Below are 19941 nucleotides of genomic sequence, written 5' to 3'. Positions count from 1 at the left end.
CCCCGGCAAGGAGAAAGACAGGGCCTGGGCCCGGGTCATCTTACAGTGGCCGAGGCACCCAGCAGATGGCGCTGTCTTAGTAGCCGCCAGCTGGCTGTCCGGTCCCCAGGGCTCACCGCCTCCGCCGAAAGCTTCCCGGCCCTCTCTCACTCCCTTCTCTCTCCTCCTCCCCACGGAGCCCGGGCCCACGTGACCTCAAGGCGGCCAATGGGCGAGCAGAGAGGGCGAGCTGGTCCCTGTGGCCGCCATTAAAGCGAAGGGAAAACCCGTGAATTCGGATTAAAGGGGGAAAAACGCCGCCCGCTGGGCCCACAAAATGGGGGAGACTACGGCGTCCGGGCGGTGAGGCCGCAGTAGAGCAGACGTTAGGCCGGCCTGGCCCAGGGACGACACGAAGACACAGCCAGAGAATGGTCTGAGCCCGCAGACGCCGCCACCACCTCCGCCGCCGAGGAGATTCTGGGCTTAAGGACATCGCCGCTGCCGGGCCGGGGGCCTGGGCTTCTCTCCCGGTTCTTGCCCTTCCTGCCCCTCCACGGGCGCCTCCCCGCCTCCCCGCCTCCCCGCCCGGGAGCACCCTCCACGGCTCGGGCTCTGCCCTCTCGGACTCGATTTTAATTATTTATTGTGTAATTTATTGGTTTTTTTCTTTTTTCTTGTGGAAGGAGCACATATCTCCTCTGTCCCCCCGAGAGGGGCAAGCGTCCGCGGGCTCCGCGGCGGCCGCAGTCCGGCCCGCGGGGCGAGCGCGGCGCGGCCCTCCCGCCGGCCCTGGGCCCCGGGCGGCTAGGTGCCGGCCGGGCGGCGGGGGCTGCTCGCGGCGGCGGGGGGGTGGGCGGGGAGGGCGGGCGGCCCGGCGGCCTCCTCTTCCACCGCTCCCCCAACCACCACCCCCCCGCCCTCCCCGGTGTCTGTGTTTCTCTCTCTGGTCGGAGGCGGCGGTAATGGCGGATGGTGGGTTGTGGCGCCGGCGGCGGCTGCTGTGAGGGACGATGAGTTCCTCCTTCGTGCCGAACGGGGCCAGCCTGGAAGATTGTCACTGTAACCTCTTCTGCCTGGTGAGTGAGGGGCCGCGGGCGGGGGCCGCGGCGTGCGGGGCGGTGGGGGAGGGGGCCGCGAGGTGCGCCCTTGGGCCGTGGGGGAGGGGGTCCGGGTCTGATCCAGATGCCCGAGTCCCCAGGCTAGGCCCAGCCGGAGCCGGCGCGGCGGCCGGGCCCCGCACCAGCCCCGGGAAACGCGTTCGCTCAGCCCCCATCCTGAGCTCTGCTTTAGGACTGCTGGCTTTTTTTTTTTTTTTTTTTTCCCCCTTTCCTTCTCCCCCGTTTCCGACTCTTCCTCAACCGTAGTCTTGTCTTCAACTTGTGCTCCTTATCTGGCAGGATACTCCCATTTCCCTATGTGTCCTGCTTATTAACTATCGCTTTTCTCCTTATTGACTATGTATCTCTTCTTAACACTTTACATTATTGCTCATTCTCCCAGTGCCTTTATGCCACACTCTGGTCATTCGGTTCCCCCCCCCCCCCCCCGCCCCCATAAACAGGACACCGGAACTTATGTACTAAAAAAAAAAAAAAAAAAAACCCTTTTCGTTTTACGTTTTCTGATGAGTCAAACTAACAGATTAGTTTCTCCCTTTGATGAGTTCAGATCTCTGTAAAAACCAGTAGATACCGTTTCATGTTTTGTCTTTGAACTTTGAAAACAGTTTGCCATTTTGACAATTTTTAGCCGTCTTGCTTTTAATAGAACATTATGTTTGTGTGAGAGTGAAATGGGACTAGTGGAGGAGGTTCTATGGTTTTGCACTAATTTTTGTTGCTGTTATTTGTTTTACTTGCATTTTTAGATTGGTTTGAACAGGCTGCTTCTCATTATATTGAAAAGTCTAGGGAAGCTGGATGCAGGTTGTATTGTATAGGTTGGCCCAGTTCTGGTAACATCCACAGTTAAGACTTTTTGAAAACTACCAACTGTTGCAAATATTTAGCCCTCAGTTGGACAGTAGCTTAGCTTCGTCCACGATTTAAAGTTTCAGTGACTGACTTTTTTCATTTTTTGTGTGCTAGGAGAAATACTAAGAGTATGTGATAGGTAAGTGAACTGAGTGGGCGGAGCACAACTAGTTGGCAAGTGTAAACTGCCAGTCATGTATCAGCAGTTTCGTTTTTGGCACCTTATGCTTTGCACCTCTAAGTTAAAGAATTACTAAATTCCCCCTGTCGAATTTTTTCACGGTGCAAATTGTTTTTTTTTAATGCTCTTTCCTTTTATAAAATGTTTTCTTGTACAATGCCCGTTAATCAGCATCTCTTCGGGTGCAATAAAACATAACATCAGGTTTTACATTTCTGTTTTCTCTGACTCCGTCTATTTTTGGTACTTTTAGGATCAGGTTCTTTGAAAATAGACTAGTACAAATCTGACAGTTCTTTGTGTGCATTTTTTATTTCACTTTGCCTAAAAGGGATATGTGAACACTTTTTTCAACTATAGTTCTCATTTCATTGGAGCCATCAATTTATAAACATGGAATCATAAGTCTTTAAAAATTTTCTGTTACAGTGTGACACCAGGGAACAAACGTGACCAGTTGGAACAGAGAACTTAGAGGAAATGTTTACTAAGTGTGCAGTATTAAAGTACATGTTTATATTAAACATTTTTAAGTCTTTTATTTTTCTTAGGGACATCTATTTATTGCTACTCAGTGACATGTCAGTGTTAATATTTTCATGGTTTTAGTTCCTTTCCTTAAATTTTGGGTTGTTGAATTATCAAAGAGTCATTTTTTGGGTCAATCTGCTTTAATATCTTCAGTATATATTGAAAAATTGTAATGTCTTAATGAAATAAAGGGCTTTAAGAGTACTATTGACTTTGAGTGAATGTGCTGTAATACTCATGCTTTCTTTTCTTTAGGCTGACTTGACGGGAATTAAATGGAAAAGATATGTATGGCAAGGCCCAACTTCTGCCCCTATTCTGTTTCCGGTGACAGAGGAAGACCCCATTTTGAGCAGTTTTAGTCGCTGCCTTAAGGCAGATGTACTTGGTGTTTGGCGGCGAGATCAAAGACCTGGAAGAAGAGAATTGTGGATATTTTGGTGGGGTGAAGACCCCAATTTTGCTGATCTTATTCACCATGACTTGTCAGGTGAAGGCAACTTATTTTTAACCAATGATATATAGCAGCGTTGTATACTTTTCCTAAAAATCATTTATATTACAAATTAAGATTTTTCTTGTGTGTGAAACACTGTTAGATGTGAAGCCAGATAAAAAAGTTAGCTTACTGTTATGTTTCATTGTGGTTATTTTATTTTACTTGAATTATCCATATTATGGCAGGCTTTAGCCTTGAATAACTTTTTCTTTTTTTTTTATTTTTTTTAATTTATGATAGTCACACACACGGGGGAGGGGGGGGGAGCCAGAGACATAGGCAGAGGGAGAAGCAGGCTCCATGCACGGGGAGCCCGATGTGGGATTCGATCCTGGGTCTCCAGGATCGTGCCCTGGGCCAAAGGCAGGCGCCAAACCGCTGCGCCACCCAGGGATCCCTAACTTTTTCTTTAACCACCCAGCATCCTTGTGTATTTTCTTGCGAACGGGGCATAAGGAAGGCATGTTACCTAAGAAAAATGGAATGAGGGAGAAGTAATTTGCAGGCATGTGTAATTCACTATTTGAGTCCATTCTGCCACTGCTCTCATCTGTATCAATATGCAGACATTTGGTAGGAGTTTCTAGAAATGTAACTTTCTTATGTATTTTTTTTCAAGGTGTATATTTTGTTAATTGTGGTTATTAACATATGAAAGCATATGTTAATTTTGTTATTCTTGGACAGTGATTCTTTTAGTGTTCTTTCAAAGACTGTCACTAAAATGAGACTAGTGCCAACTCATTTATAGGACATTGGGATCATAATCTAAAAAGTCACACAGAAATAATTTTATTGTGAACCTATCAATAAGACTACTTTTAGAAGACCAATTCTTATTTTCTTGACTTTTGGGACCAAATATTACTTTAGAAAGAGAAACTAGTTTTTCACATAATCATTGAAGCTTGTGCTTACTTTACATTGTAAGAGTCAGTGTTAAGTGGATCTTTGATGATAGGAATGTAAATGATTAGTTATTTGCTGCAAGGTACCAACAACTTCAGCAGATGTTTGGTCATAATTCTTAACAGGTAAATTTAGGAATTTTAGATTAATAAAAAACAATCTCATTTGAAATTGAGTACTCTGAGGTTTCTAATATTGTCCATTTGACCTATAAGACCTATTTTATTTTTGGATGTAATGTAATCCAGGTGACTGTCTCAAATAAGTTCTTAGTAACACTAACGTTTCTGTAGGAATGCATGTGTTATATTTGTTTTGATAGTTGACTTTGATATGCTGGATTTTAATCTTTAAGTGGTCATAAAAACCACCTTACTAAAATGTTTGGAGACTTTTAATGTTATTGATAAATTATAAACTATACAGATACAAAGTAGTTGATAAACTATTAAGCTCACTTGAGGGTTTTATTAATAAGGTTGGCAGAGCACCATTTCCCCCCCCAGATTCCGTGTAATACAGTTTGTAGAATCAAAGATAATTTTAACAGATGTGTAGTATTTAGTTTTACTATAGTGGGACTAATGTTTTGAAAGCCTGTTAAGGTTAAGTGTGAGCTGTTTTGATGTATATTAAAACACTGTGTGGATTTTCCCCCCTAAATTTCATGTTATGAGCTAAATATATTTTCTCGTAAACTGGGCTACAGTTTAAAAAAACTGCTTCTGTAGTTTAACTTTGCTTTTTTGCATAATTTTTTAAATGGTAATACCTGTAGTTTAAAATGCTGATCTTGAATGTGAATGGATATAATTTTGGAAGATTAGGTTTTAATTGTTAGATTTTGCTGAATGCCATTGAATGGTAATTAATTAAAAAAAACTTACCAGTGAAAGCAATCGAAATGGCAAAGCAAAATGTATTAAGAGTAGTATGTATAATTATAATGACCGTTCCAAAGCCTGTTCTATACTGTTTTAAACAATGTGTGTAGTCAGTGATATTTATGTAATGTTTTAGCTCCCCCCCCCCAACTTGTCGTTTACTTTAGAATGTTGTTACTTAAAATCAGACATATCTTAAAGAATAATAAGGTCTTTTCAGATGGAGTATATTTGTCTCGCCTTTTTCTTTGCTCCAGGGACACCGTCTGCCTCCCTTTTGGGATAATTAGTCTGCCTCTGTCTCTCTAGCTAACCCCTTTTTCATTTCTTCCCATCTGTGGCACTCTATTCCCTTCTTTTAAGCTCCCCTGAGAAGAGAGCAGCTGGACAGTAGGGGTGGCATCAGCTGCAGGAGGCAATCCTGAGTTCCAAGTGGAGGTGTAGCACTGAGGAAAGGGGAACCGGAAGGACCCAGGTGGTAACTAAAAGCTGGTTAATTTAGTTTGAGCTTGCTTTTTGCAGGCACAGGCAGTGCCCTTCTGTTTGGTTCAGCACCTACCACATCTTGTTATTAAAATGTTTCTGATTATGGTGGTATTTCCCTTCTTGGTGGGGGAAAGAGGGAAGGCATTCTATTTTGCAAAGATTAGAATTCAAAAAAAAAAAAAAACCAAAAAGAAACAAAGATTAGAATTCTGTTTTTCTTGCTAACTGAAATATTCAGTAATAAAAGTACAGAATTGCCTTTGCTTAATCCTCCTCTATTTCTTTCCATAGTGTATTTTAAAATAATAAACTTTTAATTTTAGAATAGTTTTAGATGTACATAAAATTTGCAAAGATGCTATAGAGAGTTCCTGTATAGCTCTCACCCAGCTTCCTTGTTGTTACTATTAATATTTTTCACAACTAATGTACCAATATTGATATGCTGATATTAACTAAAGTCTGTACTTTATCTGGATTTCTTTTATTTTTATCTAAAATTCTCTTTCTATCCTATGTTATCATCCAGGACACTACATTTAGTTGTCATATCTCCTTAGGCTATTCTAGATTGTGATATTTTCTTACACTTGCCTTGTTTGATGATCTTGGTAGTTCTGAAGAGTCTGATCAGGTTCTATAGTGCATTTTGAATTTTGCCTTTCGGAATATCACGTAGCATGGGTTTGGGTCATTTTCTTTTCCAGTGTAGATAAGGTCTAGAAACAGAATGTAAATTCACCTTATTGCTAATTGGTTAAAATCTCTTACAGCAAACCAAATCTAATTTGATACATATTTTAGACCTTCAGTTTACTTGTTTTGTAGCAGTGGTCAGTACTGTTTAGTAGTTTGCAAAGACCTAATGATTTTGGGGTTAGGATTTTTGCTAACTTCTATTGGCCTAACTGTAACATTCCAGGAAGAGATTTGTTCAGAATATCCCTTGAATCCCAAAGCCAAAAACTCATTTTTTTTTTTTTTTAAAACTTTGTGCTTTGCTTCCTCTAAGAGAATAGATATTTGAATCAGTAGAAGAAGGATTAGGGAACAAAACTCTGATTACAGCTTTTTAAATTTTATTTATTTATTTATTTATTTATTTATTTAAAATTTGTAGCACACCTCATTTAGCAGTTGTGTGATAGAGCTATAAAATTGGTCCTGAAAAAATTTTAGCTTAATTCCTCCAGTCACAAGTCTCTCTATATAGTGGGCTGATTGGTTCTTGTAAGTGTACTATTTACATTAAAGCAAGATTGTTTTATTACCATTAATGTGTCCTTGAAGGAGAAGAGTTTTCTGGATATTTTTTTGTGCCTCAACCTTTTCGGAATTTTATTGTCGTCATTATTGGCTTTCATCTTTCCCTTGAATCAAAATCAAAATAAAAACTATTCCCTTTCCTGAGGTTGCATCTTTAAAAAAAAAAAAAATCATAGTAGGCTAGACTGTGATGAGACTCTTGGAGAAAACTGATACCTGGAGAACTAAAAAAACAGACTCAGTCAGGGCTAAAAATATTTGTTATTTTTTCTGGCTCCTGTGGTGTATATATGGGATTTTAGCATCTTGTCCAAATACTTTCATTATACCAGAATTTCATCATAATACTGTTAAACTAAGTGGGCCATTGTTTAGTCCTAGAATTTAATTTTAGATTCTTTTATTAAAGGATATTAATTATAGTGGAATTTAACCTTAAGTGGCAGGTTTAACAGGATTGGCAAACACATAAACAGCAGCCAAGTATAGGAATCTAATGTCAGCCAAATTTTAAAAAAAAATTGTTTTGCACTCCCAACTATCCTGAAGGGAGTTCATTCATTTCTGTCTTCTTTTCCATAGTTTACTTGTTACCCAGCTTTTTATTTTAACTGGTTTTCTAGGGCCATTTTTCTTTGTCATATTTCTTTTATGTACTACCTGTTTTGAGCAAGGAAGTGTATCTTTAAATCGTCAAAGATACTCCTCAACATATATTCAGGGGCTTTTTAAACCAGAGTTTTTCAGGTTTTGCTGTAGGTCAATGCTGCTGCCAGCTTAAGGTTCTCAGTAATATTTGTTGAGTGAATGGCTATGAATGGGCAATTATTATTTAAGACAAACACTGAATTAGACATTTAAATGTTTCTCTTTATTTTCTCAGGAAATTCATGGTATTTTCTACCATCATTTTTGACCCATTCGTTATTCATTAGTATATGTTGTGTTTTACTAGCTTGGCAGAATTATTTAGGAAAAGATTCCTTTTTTACTGGTTTATTACTATGGAGATATTTAAAGATGGCAGTTTTGAGAAAAATGTTGAATACGAGTACTAGGTGTTATCAGCTTTTTTGTATTTTCAAATTTTTCTCCATTCAGAAATATTTTGATGACGAATCACAGTTTGTCATCACTATAATCTGTGTCCTCAGGAAAAAAAAAATTATGGGAATTAAATTTAGCATTTGAACTGTTGCATTTTCTTCAAGTATTTTGTAAAAAATGTTCAAGCAATAATAGAGTTCTAATGGAAAAGCACTATAATCAAAATTGAACCTATTTTCTCTGGGGATATAGGTACAAGTGGAGAAAAACATTTATTTAAATGCATTAAGCAGACTTTTTCCATTAGGCTATGGTTGATTAAATTAAAAAGAGCTAGGTAAAGATTTGCCATGTGTTTCCCTACTACCTCCCTTCTCTATTAAAATACGGTGTTGAGACTCAAGGACTGGTTTTAATTAGTGTAAGAGGTGCATATCACTGTCTTCGGTGGGTTGATTGTACCATTTCACTTTTCATATCTGAATACACAAGAAGTATTCAGCATTTTGCTATCGTTATTATATCATCAGGATTTTAGAAGGTTGACTGAAGAGGCTCTTACTTCTAGGTGACATTCCCCCCTTCCCACCAAAATAAAAAAACCTTCAGACTTTTCATTGAGTGTTATTAGGACTTACTTCCTCAGCAGTAAAAGTAAAATTGTTGCTTTAGTGTGATAGTTGCTTAGTTATTTGCTGTATAGGTGAAGATATACTTTAGTTATTTGTTGGCTTAGAAAACCGTAACAAGTGGTCTGTTCTTTGTTTCATGCATAAACTCCCATTTAGTGTTAATGAAAATTGTGGGCATTTGAGGGTATAATGTAAAATAAAGATTAAGTTCACCTGAGTTTCCCTAGATAAAATTCAGAGCAATGGGGGAGAAATGTTTGAAAATAAGTACTGACTAAATTTCTAAACTATATTTAGTATTCTTAGATCGTTTTAACTTCAGGTTTAACTGAGATAGATTTTTTAAAATAAAAATCTTCAGAATTTTATGTAAAAAAGTATGTAAATTATTGTATTATGGGCTTTTACTATTCCAAAGACTTTTTTGTTTACTCTTTGTGGAAGGAAGGCAATTCATTCTCAAGTTTTAAGGGAATAATTTTCTGATGTTTGAAGTTTATAGCGACTGTACAACTTTGATATGTAATGGTAACTCTGTGTCTTGGATCTTTCTGGCTTTCAACTTTAGAACTAGTTAAGATTTTAGTAAAGGTTTCTTGTGCAGGACAAATGTTAGAACTATTGCTTCTCAGAAGGTAAGGATTTTTGAGATCAACGACAATAAAAATAAAATCTACTAAATAGATTACAAAGAAGTGAAGAACTGGGAGATATACGTAGCATAACTGGGAATTAAAAGCATGCATATTTTCAGTAATCATAAATCGTGAGTTGAGGTAAAACTCTTGATGTGACTACTTAATTTTGAAATGACAGAATCTGATTAGGCTGAAAGCAGATTGATTTTTACTTTTTTTCTCTCAGGAACTCAAAGATATAATTGTGATTAGACCCCTAAATAATTAAAGTGAAGTCACTGTGTGCCATTTCCCTTTCTTCTAGTCTACTGTTTTCTAAAGTGAAATTTGTGAAGTTTTGGCTTTAAATGGACATATATAAGGTTGTCTAAATATGTAGAATGTAAAACTTTTTTCTTTTTAATATTAATTATTTAAAATTATTCCAGGTCTCAAGTATTGTCATTTTCTAAAGCTTACCTCATTTTTTTAAAGTCTTACTTTTTTGGAAAAAATAATTGACTTGAAAGACTTGGCTAATTTATGAAACACTTTTAAAGAACAGCATAAAATCAACATTAACCTTTGTAGTGACACAAGTTTCTAGTGCAGTTAAAGTCCACTGTCATTATGCTTTTTAGTTAATGTTTAGTCTACCCATTTGTTCTGTAGGTTATGAATATAAACCATGTGTTCCTCTTAATACATGCTTCTGCTTTTATTCAAAAGTATCATAATATTTTTCTAAGGGTATAGCATAGATATTTTTAGTGTTGAGTTGAGAAAGTTTTTATCATTTATTTTTTACTTATATTTAAAGATGACTCATATTTATAAAATGTTTGTAAACATATACAGGCTTTGGAATTATACTAAATTATGTTTGAAATAATAAAAGTTCAATTATTTGTAGCAGAATTCATTGGATGCTTTGTTTAAGATTAAAAGTGGATAGAGAATAAAAAAATTTTTTGAACTACATCTAGACTTATCCAGAAATAACTATGCTAACAGTTTTTGGTAAATTAACTTGGAGTGGTTAATAGATGTGTTGGCAAAATTGAGGCTTTGTAGTTAGTGAAGGTAGTTATAACTTTGTATTGGAAGTTCTATTTAAAATTTAAGCCTTTGTATTTTAAAATTTCTTCCCCATGTAGAGGGATCCTGTATTGAATAGTAATTGTGGGAATCATTTGGTTGAAGAGACCTAAGGTGGCTAATAATGCATTGCTTGTTAGGCTCTGTGCCAAAAGCTTCCTTTTTATTCATCACTTATTTTTATAGTTGAGTTGTGGATTAGAATGCTGATGGACATAAAATATTTTTAGTTAATTATTAACTGGCTAGTTTTTTTTGGCAGGCTGAATGCTGGAGGAATTAGGACAAAGTAACAAGCCAGCTTCGAAATTGGCATCTTAGATATAGAGTGTCTTTAATGTTTCCCGGCTTATACAAATGTTCTTTGTATTGGTACAAAAACCAAATCAGTATGTTTGCAGTGTATCATTGACTTTTTATTCAGTGGGAAGATAATTTTCAGGTACCTTAATGGAATACGTGACACTTAGATGTTTTACTCCTTATGGACTAACTTTGAAACCTGATCTTCTAATGTCTAGAGATATATAGAAGTAATGGTAGCTCAGTATTTTAAGGTTTAGTAGGGTTTATGTAGTAGATGTAGTAGGGCTTATGAATTTATTTTTATGTTTTATTTTTTTAAATATTTTATTTATTCGTGAGAGAGAGAGAGGCAGAGGGAGAGGCAGTCTCCATGCAGGGAGCCCGACGTGGGACTCTACCCCGGGTCTCCAAGATCACACCCTGGGCTGAAGGTGGCACTAAACTGCTGAGCCACCTGGGCTGCCCTGGGCTTATGAATTTAAACTGTCACACTTTTTACTTGGCTCTGAGTAGATATAGTGCCACTACTTTACTTTTTGTTTCTTTCATTTTTCTTGTAGAAGAGGAAGATGGAGTGTGGGAGAATGGACTTTCCTATGAATGTCGAACTCTGCTATTTAAAGCAGTTCACAATTTGTTGGAACGGTGTTTAATGAACCGGAACTTTGTACGCATTGGCAAATGGTTTGTAAAGCCTTATGAAAAAGATGAAAAACCTATAAATAAAAGGTAAGATATCTTATTTAAACTCTTAATATTTCTTTAGATTTGTTAATTACCGCTTTACAGAAAATGTGTACTAAAACAATCTATCTTACAAACATATGCAGCAAAGTACTATAAAGCATTCAATTTTGTTCGACTGCTTCACCCTTTTATTCATTTTGAGAATTTACGTGTGAAGTGGGAATAGGCTGTGTGTCAATTTAGTGATCTAAATTTTGATTTGGGATGATAGAAAAAATGTGAGATGAAAGCAGAGGCTTAAGCATTGAAGTACACTTTTTTAGTTGTAGTGCAAATATATTTACAATAATCTGTTAAAATTAAGTAATATTGATACTTATTGAAGATAGTGATCTGTAGTTGTGTTTTGAATTGGGTTAACCCTTCTTCTTCCCAAACTTCTAATTTTGCTTTAATTAAAGTAATTTAAATTTGTGTTTTTCTGTGTAAGACATGTTTAGTCTTAGAATGTAATTCTTAAAAAAAAAAAAAAAAGAATGTAATTCTTTTGAACTTTGAGTTAACCAAATTTATTTATTTATTTATTTATTTATTTATTTATTTATTTATTGCAGTTCAATTTGCCAACAAATAGCTCATCCTGTCAAGTGCCCCCCCTCAGTGCCCGTCACCCAGTCACCCCAACCCCCCCACCCACCTCCCTTTCTACTACCCCTTGTTTGTTTCTCAGAGTTAGGAGTCTCTCATGTTCAGTCATCCTCACTGGTATTTTCACTCATTTTCTATCCTTTCCCCTTTATTCCTTTTCACTATTTTTTATATTCCCCAAATGAATGAAACCATATAATGTTTGTCCTTCTCTGATTGACTTATTTCACTCAGCATAATACCCTCCAGGTCCATCCACCTCGAAGCAAATGGTGGGTGTTTGTCGTTTCTAATGGCTGAGTAATATTCCATTGTACACATATACCACATCTTCTTTATCCATTCATCTTTCGATGGACACCGAGGTTCCTTCCACAGTTTGACTATTGTGGACATTGCTGCTATAAACATTGGGGTGCAGGTGTTCTGGCGTTTCATTGCTTTCATATCTTTGGGGTAAATCCCCAGCAGTATGACACATTTTTAGAGGAGTTACAGATAGAAGACTTTTTGTTTTTTTTATGATAGTCACAGAGAGAGAGAGAGAGAGGTAGAGACACAGGCAGAGGGAGAAGCAGGCTCCATGCACCGGGAGCCCGACATGGGATTCGATCCCGGGTCTCCAGGATCACGCCCTGGGCCAAAGGCAGGCGCTAAACCGCTGCGCCACCCAGGGATCCCCAGATAGAGGACTTTAAGATAACTTCCTGTGCAGTTAGAAGCTTTAGGCTGCTACAGTTCTCTGTGATTTCTTTATTTTAGATTTTATTTACTTAGAGGGAGAGAGAGAATGCATGAGAAGGGGGAGGGACAGAAGAAGAAGGAGAGAGAATCCCAGGCAGACGCCCCTCCTAGTACAGAGCCCAGCTCTGGGCTGGATTGCACAACCCAGAGATCGTGATCCAAGTTGAAATCAAGAGTTGGATGTTCAACTGACTGAGCCACCCAGGTGCCCCAGTTCTTTTTAGTTTAAATATGATTAAGGCACACTTTCTTAGAAGATTTGGTTCCAAGCACTGTTTAAATTAGTGAGGCTTCAAGAGGGATGAAACCGTAAGATAGGATGTGAGAGAAAAGGAAAATTTTTTTAGTTTTTCCTGAAAGATCTGAGGATATGAAGTAAACATTTGGTTATGTAGTATCCTTGTTGAGATGCTTTTATGCGTTCTTTTTTTTTTTTCCTGTATTTTTAAAAAAGATTTTATTTATTTGAGATAAAGAGAGCAAGAACACAAGCAGAGGTGGGAAGGGCAGAGAGAGAGGGAGAAGCAGATTCTCCACTGAGCACAGAGCCTCATGAGGGGCTCCATCTCAGGACCCTGGGATCTTGACCCGAACTGAAGGCAGATACTTAACTAGCTGAGCCACCCAGGCATACCCATCTTTTATGTCTTATGTACACATTGTTTTCAATGTACACCTGGAACCTTTTCAAACTTCTCTTTTTAGTTTTAGTAGAAAGGACGAGTAGATAAGACTGGACAATCAAATCTCTTTCATTTTCTTCCTCTTTGAAAGTGAACATAAACCTTTATTGTCAACAAAAAAATTGTACAAGTTAGGGATGAATTTGGTTGCAAAAGACAAGACCTAACTACTTGGCTTATATAGGAATTGATTTTTCTCTATAGCAAGGAGTCTGGAGGTAGGAGTCCAATACTGCTGTCTGTTCAATAATGTCAAGGACTCAGGTTCCCAGGAGTTTTCTGCCATGTCATCTTCTTGTTAGTAAGAAGAAATGGAGAAGAGACATTAGGTAGACAATTAGAAGAAGGGGAAATAAATATCAGGATGGTAATCAGTAATGTTTAGCATAAACATTAATACAGTTTTAAGAAGTCAAGCAAATTACTGAGGACTAAAATGATGAAAAGCTGCGACCTGGGATGCCTGGGTGGCTGAGCGGTTTGGTGCCTGCCTTTGGCCCAGGGCGTGATCCTGGAATGCTGGGATCGAGTCCCACATCGGGCTCCTTGAGGCGAGCCTGCTTCTCCCTCTGCCTATGTCTTTGCCTCTCTCAGTGTATCTCATGAATAAAAAAGTAAAATCTTAAAAAAAAAAAAAAAAAAAAAAGCTGCGATCTAAGTACTAAATACTAGATATGCTCTTCAGAGGCATTCCCTTTTAATTCTTTTAATATACCTATTTAAAAATTAAAAGCAGATAACATGCTTATTCTTGAGTTTTCAGTTATTTTAGTTACCCAGTATTAATCTGTTGACTCTAAGATTTTATTTATTAGAGAGAGAGAGTGTGCAAGCAAGAGGAGTGCCCGGGGGGAGGTGGAGAGAGAATCTTAAGCATACTCCCTGCCAAGCGTGTGGAGCCCAATACAGTTTCAATCCCATGACCCTGAGATCCTGACCCAAACCAGAATCAAGTCAGACACTTAACTGACTGAGCCACCCAGGTGCCCCTAACTTACTGAGTTTGTATTGATGGTTTAGCTGTTTTACACTTCTCCCTCCATACCAGCCACTTGTATATACTCTTCCTGTTTTCTTTTTTATCTTGTTGGTGAGATTACAAGACTTGGTTTAAAAAAAAAAAAAAAAAAAAAAAATATATATATATATATAGTTTATATTATGATTATTTAAATATTATTTGTAGCCCAGCCATATAGTATATTAGAATTATATCCCATTTCCTCTGTATCTTTTTGTTTTCTTCAGTGTTAATGATTTATCTCTTTTTTCATTTAATTATTCATGTCTGGGGTTGGTAAACTACCACTCCACGGGGTAAATATAGCCTGCCACCTGTTTTTATAAATAAAGTTTTATTGTAACACAGTTAAGCTCATTCACTTATAGATTATTTTATGCCTGCTTTCATACTATAGCAGAATCCTACAGATGTAATAGGACAGATGACCCACAAAGCCTAAAATATTTAGCCTACAATATTTACTCACTGGTTCTTTTCAGATGAAGTTTGCTGACCTCTCATCTAAATACCTATTGGTTATTGACTCCTGGAGTATCTACCAGAAGTACAAATCTTGCCCCCCAATCTTTATTATTTTGTGTAATCTACTAGTTTCTTTTTTCTCTCTTGTTAATTAATATCTCTGTTTGAGCCTTTCATTCTTCTGTTCCAGTTTGGACTGGTTGTTTTATAGGCTTGTTCCCTTTGCCTTTTTTGGTTAGATCCCTTATTTCCTAGATCTCATGTTCACTTTTTTTTTTTTTTTTTTTTCACTATTTTGGTAGTGCCCATCCTCCAGTAGTTTTCTGGGAAGGGAATAAGTGAGAGGTAGTATTTTGGGATCCAGAATGTATGAATTACCTTCTTTTCTAACTCTGAGGCTTCTGGGCACTAAAATGGTAACTGGAAATTGTTTGTATGTAAGTAGCTATGAAGTTGCAGGCTTTAGTACGGTGATTGGCCATTTTATTGGGTGCCTGTTGCCCAACTACATATCTGTATGTATTCCTCCCCACCTCCATCCCTTTGAGTTAATTATTTTCCCCAGAGAAGTCCTGCAGTCTCCGGACTAGCGAGTATAAGCTTGGCTGTGAATGTTTAGGAAGCCTACTGGATAAAGAAGGCTATCTGTATATTTATATTGGGGAAATACTATACTTGTATGGTATTTGGATTTTCACTTGATTTCTCTTTTACATACATCATTTCAGCTGTCTCTGGTATCCCTTAAGTGCAGAGTTCCTCTCTTTTCATCCAATTCAAAGTGAACTTCTAAGTTTTCTACTGATCTGGAATAATGTAAAGAAGCCTGTCTATAGTATAGAGAAGTGGGTCTAGAAGTCTGACTTACTTATTTGACCTTTCATTCTTTTGTTTTACACTATGTATCCACCTTTAGAGATCTACCAGTGTCTTCAACTTCTGTGCCTTTCTGGAATTGTGTGGGTTTGATTCAGTTTGCATCATGGTTTCTTCCCTTTAGCCTTTCTCTACTAAGTTACTGTTTTGCCTTTGCTTGTTAAGCTCCCCCAATTTCTTTTTGCTCCCCAAATTTTGTAGCCAGACTTTATCTGCTGCCTTCACTTCTATCATTCTCTTTGTGCTCCCCCTGCTTTTTACTGTTTTAGTGGAAGGTATTTCACAAAGAGGTGTAGAGGTAAATGAATGTGTTCAATGAGCAGTGTAAGATACTGGATATATCTTTATTTCTCTTCATGAAAGAAGCTCTCTTAATGGGCTATTAATAGGAAATACAACTTTTCATATTGGAGATTTCCATGAACCCCGTAGATTCTACTCGTTATTTAATTATGTAGTTGAGCACTAGTGTTTTTCTGTGGGCTGACCCATTTAGAAGGGGAACTAAATTCAAATTGTGTTTTATTAATGGAGTAGTAGCAGAAATAATATATGCTCTTTTGAGTTACTCTAGTCGTGGTACAGAACTGATTTTATCCAGGAAGGATAAGTGCTGTTCCCCAAATCATTTTTCATAGGAACTTCACTGCTATCTCCCCTCCCTTTTAAATAGAAAAGCTGGTAGAAAAATCAAGCAGATAAGTCTCAACTGCTTTTATGATTTGGGAGTACTTATTTTTCCATTAAATTTAATGGAATATTAGGAAGTTAGATAAATATTGGATTATAAATTGCATTTCTAGCTTACTATGAAACTAAACCATTAAGCATCATGTATACTATTTTTATCACTCAATTCCCTATTTGTTGAATTTATATAAGCATTTAAAAAATTTTAATTGTAAGAATATTACAGAGCAAGTGGGGTTCAGGGGATGGAGAGAGAGAATCTTAAGCAGATTCTGCACCCAGTGTGGAGCCTGACACAGGGCTCCATCTCATGACCCTGAAATTATGATCTTTTTTTTTTTTTTTTTTTAAATTATGATCTGAGTCGAATTAAGAGTTGGACTCTCAATTGACTGAGTCACCCAGGTGCCTCAGACAATTGTGTTAATTCTTTTTAAGAATGTTTATACAAGTTCTTGGGGTGCCTGGATGGCTCAGTTGGTTAAGTGTCCAACGCAGGATTTCAACTCAGATCGTGAGGTCAGCTGTGTACGGCACCATGCTCAGCAGGGAATCTGCTGAGATTCTCTCTCCCTCTGCCTCTTTCCCCATTCATGTGCTTTCTCTCATGCTCTCTTTCTCTAAATATAAAATCTTTTAAAAATTAACATAATTGTCAAGGAAATTGGTACTATGAAACTGGTTTGATTTGAACAAAGGAGAAAACAGTATTCCAGACTTTTTCTTTATTCTTCCTCCCTTTATTCCCCTTAAATATAGATTCTCAACTTCTAATAATCTGTTCTTCAATGTCATTAACTGTCTGATTAAGTGTAATAATCTTCAGGGATGGAAAGAGAGGAAATGGAATTAAATCTAGTGGTATAGCTAGGCTAGCTGTAAAGAACTCCTCAATTCTATAGGTAATTACAGAAATTTAAGAAGTTACTAGGGTAATTAACACAAATTTAAAAGGTTTACTTTTAAATCTACCATCTTCAGGTATTAAAAGAATGACCAGTGTTTTGTCTTCACAGTTTAGGTGTTTTCCTACAGTGTAGGAAACTAGATCAGATGACAGTCGATGTGTTTGCTAGTGAAACCACAGGCAAATGGGTATAAGTGCCAATGCCTTACTCTAGGTTTTAAATAGGCTCTTAGTAAAAAGACATTACAAATTTGTGATGTTTGCGTGTGCATTAGAATAAGAGTATTTTGAATAAGAACCTAATTTTGTGCTTGGTTAGTGGTTAGCTGAGTGGCCAGTTAAGTTTGTATATTTACTAAGAGTTTTAAATGCTTGTAGGACGGTATACAGAGTAGAAAGATATTGGTAAGGATTTTTCTTAAGACTGCTAGTCTAGTATCTTACAGTATGTATAAGGAGGTTTGCTAATTAAGTGGCAGTTGAGATTGTATAGGAGAGAATTATATAATTTTACTCTGTTCCCTCAACTACAGGTATAGCCATATAATTTCTATGGGAAAAATATATTGTTCACTTGGTAAATCTGCTTTGAGATTTTTACTCTACTATTTAACTTCAATTTTAAAAGCCAGTATAGGAGATCTATATATCGTGTATATATATGTGTATATAATCAGCACATATATATATAATACACTGGATAGAATAAATCTTTGTGTAATATAAAGGAGATTGGTTTAAATGTCTGGTTCTGTACATCTTTTTTTATTTTTAAGGTTTTATTTATTTATTTAGATTTTACTTATTTGAGAGAGTGTGTGTATGTGCGTGAGTGGAAGGAGAAGGCAAGAGAGAATCTCAAGCAGACTGTACTGAATGTGGAACCTGACGAAGGGCTTGATCCCATGACCTTGGGCTCATGACCTGAGCCAGAATCAGGAGTTGGATGCTTACCTGACTAAGCTACCCAGGCACCTCTAGGTCTGTATGTTCTAGGCCCTTATTTTGGGTTCTGGAATTAAGATTTAAATATTAGCAAAAACCCTGGGCCACAGAAAGAGGTTTTGGTTTTGTAGGATGAAGCAGGCAAAAGTTCACAGAAAGAAGAGTATATCCCTAAGTACTTATAGGTTAATTGTAACTAGAATATTAGGGCAAAATAAGGAAATTTAATCCTTTTTTTTTTTTTTTTTTTTTTCCCTCTTCTAAAGATGTTTTGAAACTGTGCTGTTCAGGATGGTAGCCACTAGCCACTTGTGGCTATTTAAATTGCAGTTACTTGAAAACATAAAATTGCAAATCAGTTTCTCAGTTTCACTGGCCACATTTCAAGGACTCCTATGACTGGAGGCTATTTTATTGGGTAATGTAGGTATATAGAGTATTTCCATCATTGCAGAAAGTTCCTTTGGATGGTGTTATTTACACGAGAGCCTTTACACTTAATAATTAAGGTAATACGTTAGGAGCTTTTACTAAAGAAGTTGGTCTAGGTTGTTTTTGTTTTTAAGGCAATAGATGAAAGAATATACTTTAAATTTCACCCATAAAACTATTATCTTCCACTGCACTTGTAGCTTTTATATAGTCTTTTTATCTCTATTAATTAAATGTGAGCAATGCAAATTTAAGTTTCCTGTGGGAGATACATTACTAGCCATTTTTTATAGCTTTAGTATGTCCTTTGGTTGGGTCCCTCAGTACCTCTGAAAACTTGAACTTCTAGGGAAGCTAAAAGCTATCATTATTATGTTTTCTAAGGACTCTTTTTCTTCCTGCCTTCTAAGGTAGCAGTGTCCAATAGAAATACAATGTGAGTCACCTGTGTAATGTTAAATCTTATAGTAGGCACATTAAAAAAGGTAAAAACCCAGGTGAGAGTAATATATTTAATTTAGTATATCCAAAATATCATTTTAGAATGTATTTAATTTTGCAAAGAATATTAATGAGATATTTTACTTTTTTTAATGTAAGTTTTTGAAGTTTAATGTGTGTTCTATAGTTAGAGTACATCTCCATTTGGACTGGCTACATGTAGTAGTAGTCACATGTATATATTGGCTGTTGAATTAACAGCACAGTTCTAGGGCTTTAAGCCCAGCTGAGTTTGGTAGAGTGTTTTAGTGGTAAAAAATATTTTCTAACGGTCTTCTAAATCCTCTTGGAATTGTATGCTAATTTTTAAAAAAGATTTTGTTTATCCACTTATTTTAGAGAGAGAGCAAGTGTGCAAGCAGTGGGGAGGGCACAGGTGGAGGGGAAGATAATCTTAAGCAGCCTCTGCACCAAGCATGAGGAGCCCAGTATGGGGCTTGAGCCCATGACTCTGAGACCATGACCTGAGCTAATACCAAGAGTCGCTCACTCAACCAACTGAGACACCCAAGGCACCCTATATGCTAAATTTTGAATGTGCCCTAGAATCTCAAAGATTGAGGAAACTTTCACCTTCTGTCAAGGTACCCACTATTTGCCCAGCTGGGCATAGTTACTTGAAGCTGTAAACCAGAATATCATTGCTCTTTATTCTTTATTATATAGTGTAAGTAATGTATTCACTAAGTGGGCAGAAATATATCCACAATTCACGGATAAGGTGTTATCTTCTGTATTTTAATAAAGGTCTCTGGTTCATGGAGATATGTTCAGAATACCTAATGTTGAAGTTATACCTATTCATTTAAGACATTAAAAGTGTCTTATGAGAATTACAGAAATATAGATTAATGCAGTAGTGAAACTTGTTTGGATGTGGAATAGCCTTAAGAGATTAAAACAATATTGATGCCTATGTTTTAACTTGGGA

The 19941-nt window shown here is 37.1% G+C and overlaps 1 protein-coding gene across 2 annotated transcripts in view; it reads left to right on the top strand.

Annotated features, from left to right (window-relative positions):
* The first annotated feature begins 806 nt into the window (after positions 1-806).
* Positions 807-19941, top strand: part of MED13 (mediator complex subunit 13) — a 103680-nt gene continuing 84545 nt past the window's right edge. For both annotated transcript variants that reach the window (XM_041724380.1, XM_041724379.1), the window contains exons 1-3: positions 807-1058; positions 2923-3157; positions 10972-11140. In XM_041724380.1, the coding sequence (XP_041580314.1) occupies positions 993-1058; positions 2923-3157; positions 10972-11140 (470 nt within the window). In that variant the 5' untranslated portion in view covers positions 807-992. The remainder of the gene's footprint in view (positions 1059-2922; positions 3158-10971; positions 11141-19941) is intronic.

Source organism: Vulpes lagopus, chromosome 12, assembly GCF_018345385.1.
Source record: "Vulpes lagopus strain Blue_001 chromosome 12, ASM1834538v1, whole genome shotgun sequence".
Classification (NCBI taxonomy): Eukaryota; Metazoa; Chordata; class Mammalia; order Carnivora; family Canidae; genus Vulpes; species Vulpes lagopus.
Note: the sequence above shows the minus strand (reverse complement) of the source record. Positions and strands in the feature narration are given on the sequence as shown.